At 40.1% G+C, this 12,661-nt stretch overlaps 1 protein-coding gene across 2 annotated transcripts in view; it reads left to right on the top strand.

Moving 5' to 3' along the window:
• RFX4 (regulatory factor X4) overlaps window positions 1-12,661 on the top strand; it is a 126,590-nt gene that overhangs the window by 37,603 nt on the left and 76,326 nt on the right. For both annotated transcript variants that reach the window (XM_090041091.1, XM_090041090.1), the window contains exons 3-4: window positions 4,814-4,874; window positions 11,070-11,193. In XM_090041091.1, the coding sequence (XP_089897217.1) occupies window positions 4,814-4,874; window positions 11,070-11,193 (185 nt within the window). The remainder of the gene's footprint in view (window positions 1-4,813; window positions 4,875-11,069; window positions 11,194-12,661) is intronic.

Below are 12,661 nucleotides of genomic sequence, written 5' to 3'. Positions count from 1 at the left end.
AAGGGTGTTCTTGTGGGCTCAATCATCCTATCGTGGTCCTGACTAACTGGGAGTTCTGTCTGTGGCCTGTCAGACCCTCTCTTTATGCTGATAAGTGGTCTGATCTTCCCTCCATGATCAGTTGTCCTGAAGCCACATTCACTCACAGTCAAACCCTCGCGCCCTGACTACTCCATGTGTATGTGTGTATCACTGAAGCAGTCAAGTCATTGTCTCTGCTTCTGGAGACGGGGTGCCATGTAAAGTGTTCTACAGCTGGTATGTGTGGGGGTGGTGCACACCATGCATGGAAACTGGGATAGCCATCAGGGTTTCAACTGCTTTGCTGCATTTGCAGCCATAGAAGCTAAATCTGGCATAGAGGCACCAAGAGCTATATCACTGGGCAATTCTTTGAGTCCAGACTCATACAAGATTCTGTATTTCCTTCCTTTGCCTAGTATTTAGCATCCCTATTAGTTTAATTTTTAGTGTAGGGTTTCATTTTGAGGGGAAACAATAAAACAGTTACCACAAAAGTAAGGAAAACTGACAGTCCTTATTTTGATCCTACAGTTCAAATACTGTCAGAGCACAAGTTCAGGCAAGAGTTAGACAAAGCATTCCATTTGAAATTTCAAGCTACATTTCTAAAATATACAGAAAAAAAGAGCTTCATTTTCTCCACTGAGTGTTTTTCTTATGGCTCTTGTTGTGAAAAGATGGTCCAGTATGATACATGACTTTGCTATTCAATAAGATAATAAAGTCCCAATAAAATTAGGCAATTGCTATTTTGTACAAGATAAAGCAGGATTGCTTTTATGTGGGGGTATGTGTGTGTATGTTTAATTTTAAAGCTTCATATCTATAGGTCATATCCCTTATTACACCTCTTCTGGGTATAATCTTTATCCATCTCTCAAGAAAAAGAATCTGACAACCTAAACAGCGACATCCTACTCCTCTATCATATCAGCCTCCTCTATCATAACGTTCTGCGCTCATCTTTACTTCCAAACATTAGAAAGGAATGAAAAAGAATTACATTTCCCTTCACAACTCCCTTTAGATGCCAGTCCCTTGACATGTAAGTGGGATTTCCAATGTTAAACATATCTTGTTAGTTGTGCATATATACAACACAAGGATTATCAAAGTAATTTGACTGCCAGCCTTATCAGCTTCCATCAAGGAGATAAACAGCCCTTAAGAGTAATTTATCTGTGATCAGCTTCACTTGTTGGTAAGTGAAAAGGTCTTGCTGAAACTGGTAGCTCTGGAGCTGCTCAGAAAATGCCCTTTTACCTCCTACCTCCCAGCAGCCCCTCAAATCTTGACCCATCTTTTTTAAGAAACAAAACAAAACAAAACAACAACAGATTTTGAGCAGCCAAAATCTTGGGCTGAAAGCTGCCAAAAGCCAAAAATGTTTCGGCTGAGAGGTATCCAACTTAAAATTTCATTTTTCAAAGAAATGTTTCTTTTCTGTAAAAAACAAACAAACAAACAACCCCCGGCCCCCCAAAAAACCCAAACAAACCAAAAAAGCCTGTGGTTTTGTTGAAAACCCAATTGTCCATTGAATACATATTTAATGGAAAATTTCTGAATATCCGTCAGGTACCTTGTTCCTCCCATTCAGGTATAGTCAAGCTTTGTTAGGGGTTACCGCATCTGAAAGAAGAAATCCTACAAGTATACAAATCTGAGGAAACAGTTTGAACTGTGATTTGTGATCTTACTATTAATCTATATCTTCATAAATCCATGTCCTAGGAAAGGAATGAGTGGACAGTATGTAATATGTAGTCTGTCTTTTACAGCAGGTTTGATAGGGCACCTGCTCATAGTTCTTCATATGAATTTGCAAGAAACAGTGGAGACCATAGACAGTTGATACAATGCCACATAACCCAGGGGAATATTATTAAATCAAGGTGGCAAAAATGAAAAGACAATAAGCATCTCTGGCCTACTCCATTAAGTGTATGAGCGTACAAAAGATCATCAAAAGCTGTAGTTTAGTGAGGGAGTAGCACTTAGGGGCCTCACAGGGTCTGATAGTTGTTCCCATTTTCACATTTTTGTTAATGATTTATTGGTAGATAGCAAAACGGAAGGTATTAAGTTAACAGATGGCCTTCTACCTGAAGAACAATAACCCTAAACAAGACAAAAACAGGAGCACAGGCCAGATTTTGTTCTCATGTGCCTATGTGTTGCTCCTTCTGAAATTATAAAAAGTGAAGTAATCTTTCTGCATCTGAGCATAGAATTTATCTCTTAAGAGTCAACAACACTGGAAAAAGCTGTTTGTCTTAGGGAAAAAAATACTGAACAGTAGGGGTGTGTGAAATGGGCTGTATTCGATTTGGATTCAGCCCAAATCGGGGACAGTGATTCCATTCGTTGATTCGGATCGCTGTCCCAATTCAAGTTAGCCAAATCCAAATCTGAATATTTGATGCTAATTCAGAGAATCAGCGATTCAGCCATAGATACAGCTTTAAATGTTTTTTTTATATACCTCGAGGTACCAGGCGTGGCTCCTGAATGCTGTGATGGTGGGGCAGATGGTGCATCCCACAGGAGTACTTCTGTCCACTTCTGGGTCCACCACCAAGCATGCTGGGGGCCCCCCCCGCACACCCTCCAGCTCAGCAATTGCCTGCAGGGGGACCCCAGGAACCTCCCCAGAGCCAGGAGGCACCAGTCACTGAGCAGGGGGGCACAGGGAGTCCCCCAGCACACTCCCTGGTGGACCCAGAAGTGGACTGGAAATGCTTCTGGTCCACTTCTGGGTCTGCTGTCGAGCGCGTGGAGGACCCCACCCCCATGCTCCTGTGGGATGCTCCATCTGTCCCATCATCATAGCATTCACAAGCCGCCTGGTACCTTGAGGTATGTAGAAAAAACATTTAAAGCTGTGTCTATGCCCAAATTGCTGAATCTTTTGGAATCTCTCTCAATCGATTCAGAGAGCTCTGATTCGATTTGGAGAGATTAAAGGGTCTTCTGATTTGATTTTGATTTTGATTTGGAGATTCAGGCACCAAATCGGACCGAATCTCCGCCAATCGAATCAACGACTGAAGTGCCCTGTTAAAAGGAACTAGTAGCAACACTTATGTTTAGTTTGTCAAGCATTTTCTGTTGCAAGAGAAACTTGTGACTTGTTTCTTGAAAAACTCTCCCACTTCCACAATTTGCAGCAGTCCTTTAATAATTCAGCAGAGGTAGGACCCTCGGGCTACAGAAGTGCCTTTGCTATCTTGCCAAAAAAATCCTTTTGCTGAACTATATTCTGTTAAAACTGTTGTTTCTTGTCTTTCATTCATCTTCCCTCAGGAAAGTTGTGGCTGTCTGCCAGAATAATACCCACATTCCCAAACATTGTGAGCTGGGCTGCCATAAGCAGAGTAGCAGCAGGAACAAATATTGTATTGGAAATGCCTGGGATATGCAACAGCAGTTGTAGTGGGCAAGAAACAGGCTGAGTTCATATAGTTCCCAGGGAGAGTGCTCTGTTGTGGGGGAACCTGGATGCAGTGCCTTCCAAGACCCAGTAAAGTATTGCCACCCCAATAGCATACCTACCAGAGCCTGCCTTGTAGGTGGAAGTGGCAGTAGTGGTTACTCCCACTAGGGGCCAGGCCAGTTGTGGCAGTGGCAGCAGCAGTGATGGTATCTGGGCTGGCAGTGGTGGTAGCTGTCATTTTTTCATGCCCCTTTAAGTGGCCACCTGGGAACGGCACTTGAGTCACCCACCCCTCATTACGCTACTGTGGAGCCCAGGAAAGTTTAGGCAGGGAAAATATGGGTGATATATGAATTAACATGTGCAGACCTGTAACAGCACATGACTATGTGGTGAGGCCCAAGGTACTTACAAATAAGCCAGTTAATTTTATACCGAGCAAATGGACTGTCTGGTCTGTGGTCCTTGTACTACTGCAAACTGGAAAATGGTATACGAGGTTATAGCTATATCTGGAGATTATAGTGATGACAGAGTTGACTTGGAGATGACTTAAACTGTACCCTCAGTCAAAAGAGGGGTGTTGATGCCATCTAAATCCTCAGAGGATCTATAACCTTGCAGATCACAAACATCTAGGAACTTATTTGTGTGTGTATTTTTACAACTCTTACAAGAATTAAAGTGAAAAACAACTCAACATTAAAAAAACTGGTTCATTTTTTACCTTTGTACTTCTCTTCTCTTGGATTTTTTTTTTAATTTTGAAAATCAGAAGTGAGTAAACAAAACAATTAGTTATTTTGGGAACCAGTTAATTTAGAAGGAGGCAAGAAAATTCTTTGAACAGTAGAACACAATATTATATACTGTCTTCTTCTGTTTTTCTTGACCAGATTAATATTTGTAATCTTAGAAATGCTGCGTATGGCATACCTCACCCCTGTGTTAGTTTGTGGTCCATTACAGGTTTATAGTCTGTAATTGACATGAGTACCTCCCTTAGCTCAGGTAGTAATATGGTTTTAGAATATGCTATGGAGCTGAAGGTCCCAAATTGCTACTCTCCTGGGGACTATTTGGAGGATTAAATCATATGGATGCATGCCTTGTATAACAACGGCTTATACACATGATCCTGCTCCTCTTGCCAGAGTCAGCTGAGCTAAAATGTGTCTCACTTGAGGTGTGCCAGTCTAGGGTAAGCTGGCTTACGTATTTCTAGATTTTAACCCACACTTTTCAAAAATTGTGAATTGCGAGCATTTTCCTTGAACCAGTTGTTCCTTATCAGTTGATCACTACCTGAGCAGTTCCCACTGAAATTACATACTGTTTTTTTTTTCTCAATAGATGAGGAAAAAGAAAACAACAGAGCATCCAAACCACACTCTACTCCAGCTACTCTCCAATGGTAAGACTCCTGTTTCTCAAACCCCTGTTAATCCCTAAAATTTTCCACTTAATTTTTCCATGGTTAAAGTGTGTGTGTTGTGGGGAGAGGGTGTGGTTGTACACTGAAAAGTTCTGATCCATTTTGGTAGATTGCCACTTAACCAATAAAGACTGATGTTTTCATTTTAATGTTTTTTAAAATAAAGAGAAATAAATACCAAATCCAGGCCCTGATTCAGCAAAACACTGATGCACGTGCTTTAGTCCATTCCTGTTGACTACTCTGTTGAAATGTGGTCCCAGCAATTTAAGGCAGAGGCAGAATAAGAGCTAGGCTGAACCGTGCCTGGCTCATTAGTTTTTCCTTCTCATAATCCAATGGGTAGGGAGACAGGGAGGAGAGAGAGGTGGGGTAGATGCAGAGTTGAAAGCAGGCAGATCTACCAGAACATTGTTGTGTTCCCCACTGTGAATAAGTAAGTAGTGCTCTACCTATTCACTCTTACTGACTGCAGCACTTGCGCTTATTGAATGGCACAAACTACATGGTCTTCAATCCACTGTTTCCGTAGCTTACTTCTTTTGCTTTGGTTACTTTTGTTAGTTGGTTTCAAAGGGAGTTGAGGGTACAAAGCACCTTGTAGGAGGTGCTCTGGACCTGCTGGCTGGAACTCTGATCTATAGCCATCTGAGGTTCAAGGTCAGGGGGCTTTGGTTCATACACTGTTGGAAATCAGTGTTCCTTGGCTTGTTTTAATACTTATAAAGAAAATACATTGAGAGGCTATTGTTCTCTCCACTCTACTTCAGCTATAAGTGTTTTTCAATTTGGCAGGTGAAAAATGGGTTAACATACAATGTCAGTCTTAGCAGTGTGTTAGAATACTTCTCTGTCTACATCAGTCTCCTGAAACCAGTTTCATTAAGGGGACAGGAAGTAGAGGAGCCATTTTTCCCAACATGGACACCCACTAGACTTTTAGGTTGGCATTCTGGCACTCAAGTGCCCGTTTTTGGTAATTGCTAATCTAAGCCTGAAGCTGCAACACTTGGGAGTTTTACTTTGGCCATCTGAGTATGAAAATTGGCTTGATGGTCTACTTCCAGCATCCTTTGGTGTGGACCTGATTGAATTCAAAGAATAATCTATCCAACATATTTGGATTTTTTCTTCATGTGAAATATTCCCAAACAGAATGCAATACCTTTACCATTATTTGTTCTTTTAGCTTAAACCAATTATTTTGTGGATTATTTTTCCTTCTATAAATTGATCTAGATTAACATGTGTGTAGTTAGTGTCCCGATTAGATGAGCTTACAAACACTTCTGATACAAATGCTCACACTTACAAATTTAAATTAATGCACTTGACTTGGCTTTCTGCAGATATTTGTGCCAGAGTAAAATTCAGTCTCCCATATGTCTGTAGTGAGGGAATAAAAAAGGAGAGAGAACATAGCCTGAGACATTAAATAAAAATAATAGTAAGTGTTCATGGCTTCGGTATTATTATCTTGCATCATTCACCCAGTCTATTTCAGTGCAATGCAAACAGGATAATGTACAACAGTGTATCTGAAATAAAATAGCAAACCGTGCTTAGCACGTCACAGATTCAGGACAATGTTTATTTTGTGATAGTGCCACTTAGGAGCCTTTTTCCCAAAGGAGAAAATAACATAGTAGCCAAGAAGTCAGAACTAATTAGAACACATGCCAGTGATACTGTTCCCAAAAGAAAACATGCAAATACTGTAAACAGTCTTCTGCCAAATACTTTCAAGCTTCCTCAGTCATAAAGGTTAGTAAATCCCTAAACTCCTGGGATATAGAGCTCTGCTGGAATGCAGTCTAAACAATAATGCCCATTCAGCAGCGTTCACCATAGAATACTAGAATTTAGAAATGAAAAAGGCTTATTACATCACTCAGTCTGTCCCCCTTGCCAGTGCATCTGCTTCCTGCTACCTACACGTTGCATTATGTTTCCTCCATATTTATGTAGCGCACACATTTTCCCTTTTACTCTTGGAGCACGTGATTCCCTCCACTCAATACTCCCCTCAAAAAATATAGAGACCACAAAAAATATGTGAAGAAACAGAAATAGACAAAGCCACTTTTTCTGTTTTCCAAAAGTGATTTTTTTCCCCCTGGCACAACACAGAACAATTTAGCTTGCTTATATATTGATGCCCCCTTGTATCAGAGCTTTTCAGTTCAGCACCTGTGTCATACAATAGTAGTTTGGAGTTTTTCTGTTGTCTTGGACTACAGCCTTAAATGCTTTAAGTCTTAGTGCAGCAATTTTTGGCTACTGAGCAGAAAGTGGGGTCGCTTGGACTAGTACAAGTACTAGTGGATTTCATAGACTGCATAAAATCACACCCTCTTGAGCAGAGGGTTGTGAAGTCCTAAACTTGCATGGTACAATTATATCGATGTATACTGTTTTAAGAAGTTCTAGGTATTGTGGTAGTACCCAGAAGCTCTAGTTATGGACCAGGACCCCATTTTTCTACCTGCTCTACAAACCCAGAACAAATCTCATCCACTAGTTTAGCTGCTTGCAGTTATTTGTCAGCTTTTGCCTGCCTGTGTCTTGGCTTTGCCATTCTGCAACAGTATTCTGCTTGGCAGAGCTCAGTGTAAACCTGGGCCACTCCCCCCTGGCTAGATTGAAGAGCGAGATAAATGGTGATACACATTTTTAATCAGGTGTCTGGGGCACATTATTGTGTGGCATCATGTTCACGTGGATTTTACAGCTGGGAGGACCACTGTGAGCTCTGCTGTCTGGCAGTGCTTGACAGAGTAAAGCTGGATCTTTACTGGATGTGAGAGAGTAATATCGGCTATCATATGTAATGAAGGAGAATGAGTGGTGGAGGTGAAACGCAGGAGAAAGGAAAGAGAAGAAGGCAAATGTATCAGAGGCAGAGGTGTTGCCAGCTTTTTCAACTCCTGAGCCAGAGGTGGGGAGGGATAAGAGGAATTATGCTGACCAGTGAAGGGGAGGGCAGGAAGAGGGGAGGGGAAGAGGAGTCTTACCTTCCCAGCTCTCCTTGAGGGGCAGCTGCTACTGCCCTGGCTGCTGTTGCAGCAGCGTGGACTTGGGCTGCTGTCCCTGTGGGACGGGTAGTAGCACGGGTTTCCTGAGGGATGCTTCTGGTGCCCTGTTGGCTCCTTCCTCCCCCGCCAGTACAGGGCTCTGCCTCCTGTGGCAAAGCTCCCTGGTGGTGGGGGAGGGTGCTCATTCCACCCCTTCTCCCCCAGATACTCTACTAAGCATGGGGCTGGGGCTGCCCCACTCTTGTGGCCAGGCAGTGCAGGGCCGTGCATGCTGTAGCAAAGACTCTGGAAGGGAGGTGGCCATACTAATGCCCCTTCTCTGTTGGGCACATGTCGTCCCACTTAATTATGTTTCTGACAAGAGGGCAGAAAGAAAGATAGAATGGAAATGTGTAAACTGCATTGCGTGGTTTGTTTTTCCTCCATATTTGCATGTTGTAAAAGAATAGAAAACATACAGGATACATGGGTTTGTCTGTGGCAAAGATCAGGCCCCTGGCATTTAATGGGGGTACAGGCCCAGTTCTCTAGAGGCAATAACATTTAAACAATAAATACAGGAAGGAAAGGATGCCAAAGGAGTTTTCAGTGACTGGCAGCCTGGATTGTCAGTCTTTTCCTAGAAATATTTTTTTCTTCGTTTTGTTGATGACAAAAAGGAGAATGCAAGGCTTTAGCAATATTCTGCTACAGCACACCAGAGCATACCAGAACACTTCAGAAGATTTAATCAGGGTTGAATCTTATTTTAATGATATGAACATAAGAATATTCAGTATCCTGTGGTAGTCTATATTCCTGTATGCCTTATTTATTACCTGAAAACTTGCTTTCTGCTAGACCCATTGTTGTCAAAATAGTCTTGATTCTCTCTCAATTATTTAACCCAATAAAAAGTTGGAAACTAAGACTTCTGTCAAGTTGCATTTTTTGTCTTTCTGTCTTGCTTTTTAGTTTGCAAATTCTTTAGGACAGAGGTTGCCGTCTCTTGCTTTTGTGTACAGAGGCTGACTGACATAATGGGTGTTACCAGAGTACAAATAAATAACAGCATGCTGAATTAAGGTCAGCTAATTTTTATATTCTACAAGGTCCATAAAGACAGCCAGAAAGAGGAAAATGAGAAGGTTTATCAGAATAGATCTTTTTAGTCTTAATATATGCATTATGATTGCATCACACACAACTTAATCCTTTATGTAATTCAGAATAGTAAATAGCAATATTCTGTTGCCTCAAAGTTTTAAAAAATAAATTCTGTAATAGTTAACATTTACGGGCATGATTCAGGTACAGAATTGTCCCTTCTAATTTAGAAGTCTGTAAGTATAAGGAGGAAAACAGTAATAAGGGCAGATAAAATTCTTTCCTGAAAAAATGATTAGGGTTTTTATTGTAATACTATGAGTAATACAAAGCTTTCATTGTGAACTACTGGATTTCACGTAGCTTTATTAGGACGCTTTTAAAAAGTATATATATTATTTCTGATAATGATTTGTTAGGTAGCAGATTGAGTTCATTATCTTTCCACAATACTGTAGGGTGAAGCTGAATTCAAAATATGATAAAGTTGTTAAATAAAAGACAGGAAAATAAAAGAAATAGAGCAAGATGGGTTTTTTGATCATTAAAAAAAAAGTTCAGGTATAATGGAGCATTGTTCAGTATCAGACTAATGACTCTCTGTGAAAGAGAAGAGAAAAAGAGAAAAATTCATCAGATATGAACAGAAATAATTAACTACTTTTCTTTCACTCTTGCCTTGGTCAGGAAACCTGACATTCCAATTAGCAGCTATGGTATACAAACGAACTCTCTGGGTTTTGAAAAGAGGTTTTGTTAAAGGTCTATGAATTTAGGGAAAGATGCCGTGATGATATTCCTGTAGAAACCAAGGAAGAATAGATGTTGCCCATACAAACCAATTCCATTCATCTGACGGATATCTTATTAAAATAGTTTGCAATCACAAATGATCATGATAGCTGAAATGGAGGGAAGGTGATGAAAAATTTAATGAAACAGAGCAGTTAGCTATTTGGAGAGATCTGAACTTTTACAGGTTGCCAATTAATGGGCTGTGTTTGTTTAAAACAAAAAATAAAAAACCAGGTTTCCCAAGTGCATGTTGATTCTGGCAATGTAATTAACAAAATGTAGCATACGCTTTCTGCCCCCATTCAACAAAGAATATATGCACCTACCTATCTATAAGAATGTGAGTAGCGCCACGGACTGATTGCTGATTTAGAGTTAGGCATGTCCTTAAGTAACATCCTGAATTAGGGTGCTGTCTTATTTGAGAGAGTGCAACAATCAGAAAATACCCTTTCAAAAGAACATTATCTCACAAAATCCGTGTGGGGACTCTCAAATTTTAAAGGTAAAGAATGTAAGTATATCCTATATGCATGTTTAAAATGAAATACATTGCACAGAAGCTATCACTTTCTCTGAGATAGAGCAGGATGATATTTTAATATTACATTCAGTCCATACATTACTCTTAGGCTATGTTGCAAATTAGCAGCTGGAAGAAGTTATTAAACAAAACTGGAGCCATGTACATCCTTATATTTATCCAAAAAAAATTCTGTTGGCTGCACCTACTTCTTTATGTGAAGAATCAAGCAAATGAAGACAAGTGAAAATATTTTCAAGGTGTCATGCTACCAGCGTTGACCCTAGCCTAAAGCACCTAAAGCATTTAAGAATGCTGTCTCAGTAACCTCTGTAGTTATACAGTTCGGGTATGCATTTAAGCTGTGATAGATTCCTATTCATTTTCAAAATAGCACTTAGGAACTTCCCTAAGGGATCAGGGCCTCCTTGTGTTATGTACAGTACTAGACAGAAACAAAAGGTATGTCTGTGCTGCATGGTGTGGATTTATCCATACAAGCCAGTCTCTGTCCACAAGAACTTGCAATCAACATATCAGACAGGTTATAACAGGTAAATGAAATGGATGAATGGGGTGAATTGGAAGGTTGAGGTGTCAGTAAAAAACTCAGAGTTTAGCAGAAAAGCAGAGGTCAGATAGTTTGCCCTTTAAATGTGCAGGTTTGCATGCTGCCTCCAAAACAGGACAGCCAACATATTTGCAGTTTTCTTTGTTTGGAATTTGCTTTTTAAGGCTGGAGGAGAACTATGAGATTGCAGAAGGAGTTTGCATTCCTCGAAGCGCTCTCTACATGCATTACTTGGATTTCTGTGAGAAAAACGACACACAGCCTGTTAATGCGGCCAGCTTTGGGAAGGTGAGTCTAAACAGCAATAATATGCTTTGTGTTTTAACCTAGGTCAGTTGAGGTTTGACTACCTAAAAGTTGGGTGGGGGGGGAGGGGAGGGGAGAGGATAAAAAGCCCTAAAATAGGGAGAACCATCCTTTCCACTTAGGATGATACATGAAAGAAATATTTGTGTATTATGATTTCAGGAAAAACGCTAAGCATATTAAAATATCCAACAGGTAAAAGAATCATTTCTCACCATGATTACCCTTCATAAGGCTTTTAAAAACCTGTTTTTATTACCTGCCTGTTGGTGTCATCTATCTTGCTTCATAGTGTCATCATTTATGGTTTTGGCATCATGGAGACCAAATACAAGAGAGAGTAAAACAAGTTTTCTTACACTTCAATGCTGTTGTTACCATTATAATAATTTTTAAGGGTTAAAAATAAAGGGCTTAATTCAGGTCATAAAACTGCCTAGTGGGGACACACGTGTACATTTAATACTGCACAAATGTTCAAATGACTGTTGACTTCAGTAAAGTTACTCCTGATTTACACCTGCAGGAATCAGAGTGGAACCAGGCCCATTAGTCACAAAAGGGGGTAAGTGGGACTAAAGCAGTGAATAGGTCTTGTTGGCCTGCTTGAGAGACTAAATTTTACCCGTACCGTATATTTGTGATCTGTAAATTTCTTAGTTCTGTGCTTCAGCACTGAGTTTCACTACCGTTGTTTATCTAAGGTGTTCTCACTAACTTGGATCGTTACAAAAAGTTCCTGGTATTTCTTGATTTCCCTTTATGTGGAAAATGAGAGAGATTTTGCTTAAAACTGGAAGTTATTCATGCCCAAGACCTTCAAATCTTGTATTTTTGATAAGACATATTTGGAAGTTTACCAGATATTTGTTTGGTTTTTTTTACAAGCATCAAGCTTCAGGTAATTAGTCTGAAGGCTAATCACAATATTAATTGTGCAGCAGTACTAAATTTTGCTCTGCAGTGAACTTCTCTCACAGCATGGGCATGTCACAAAGAGCACGAACAGATTGAGCTAGAGTAGTATGACCACTGAAAAAGTAACAATTTTTGAAGCACATGTGCCATAAATGCCTTGGAGGTAGAGCTGTCTTCCCAGTGCAGTATAGTAGGTGCCATTTGAGGGCTTCCACATTTAGCTTGTGGAACAGAAACCCCAGACACTTTTGCCCTTATTGGGACTGATGAAGTGAACTGCAGCTGTCATCTACTCAAGAAAAAGAGGTTGGTTGTTCTGTGAAATCTTTTTTAGCGAAATTATAGACAGCCTTTGAGTGAATCTCATTGAATTTATGATTCATCTTTGAACTTTAACTTTGTGGGCAATGTTAAACATTTTCCCTCCTGCTTTTTTTTCCTCTTTTAAACACTGGTAGTTTTTAGTTAGAGATAGAGAGCTCGGTACTTTAAAATGTGCAATAACATATTATTACTTATTCAGATATTTCTT

The sequence above is a fragment of the Crocodylus siamensis genome, chromosome 4 (genome assembly GCF_052110815.1).
Source record: "Crocodylus siamensis isolate JL-2025a chromosome 4, ASM5211081v1, whole genome shotgun sequence".
NCBI lineage: Eukaryota > Metazoa > Chordata > Crocodylia > Crocodylidae > Crocodylus > Crocodylus siamensis.
Note: the sequence above shows the minus strand (reverse complement) of the source record. Positions and strands in the feature narration are given on the sequence as shown.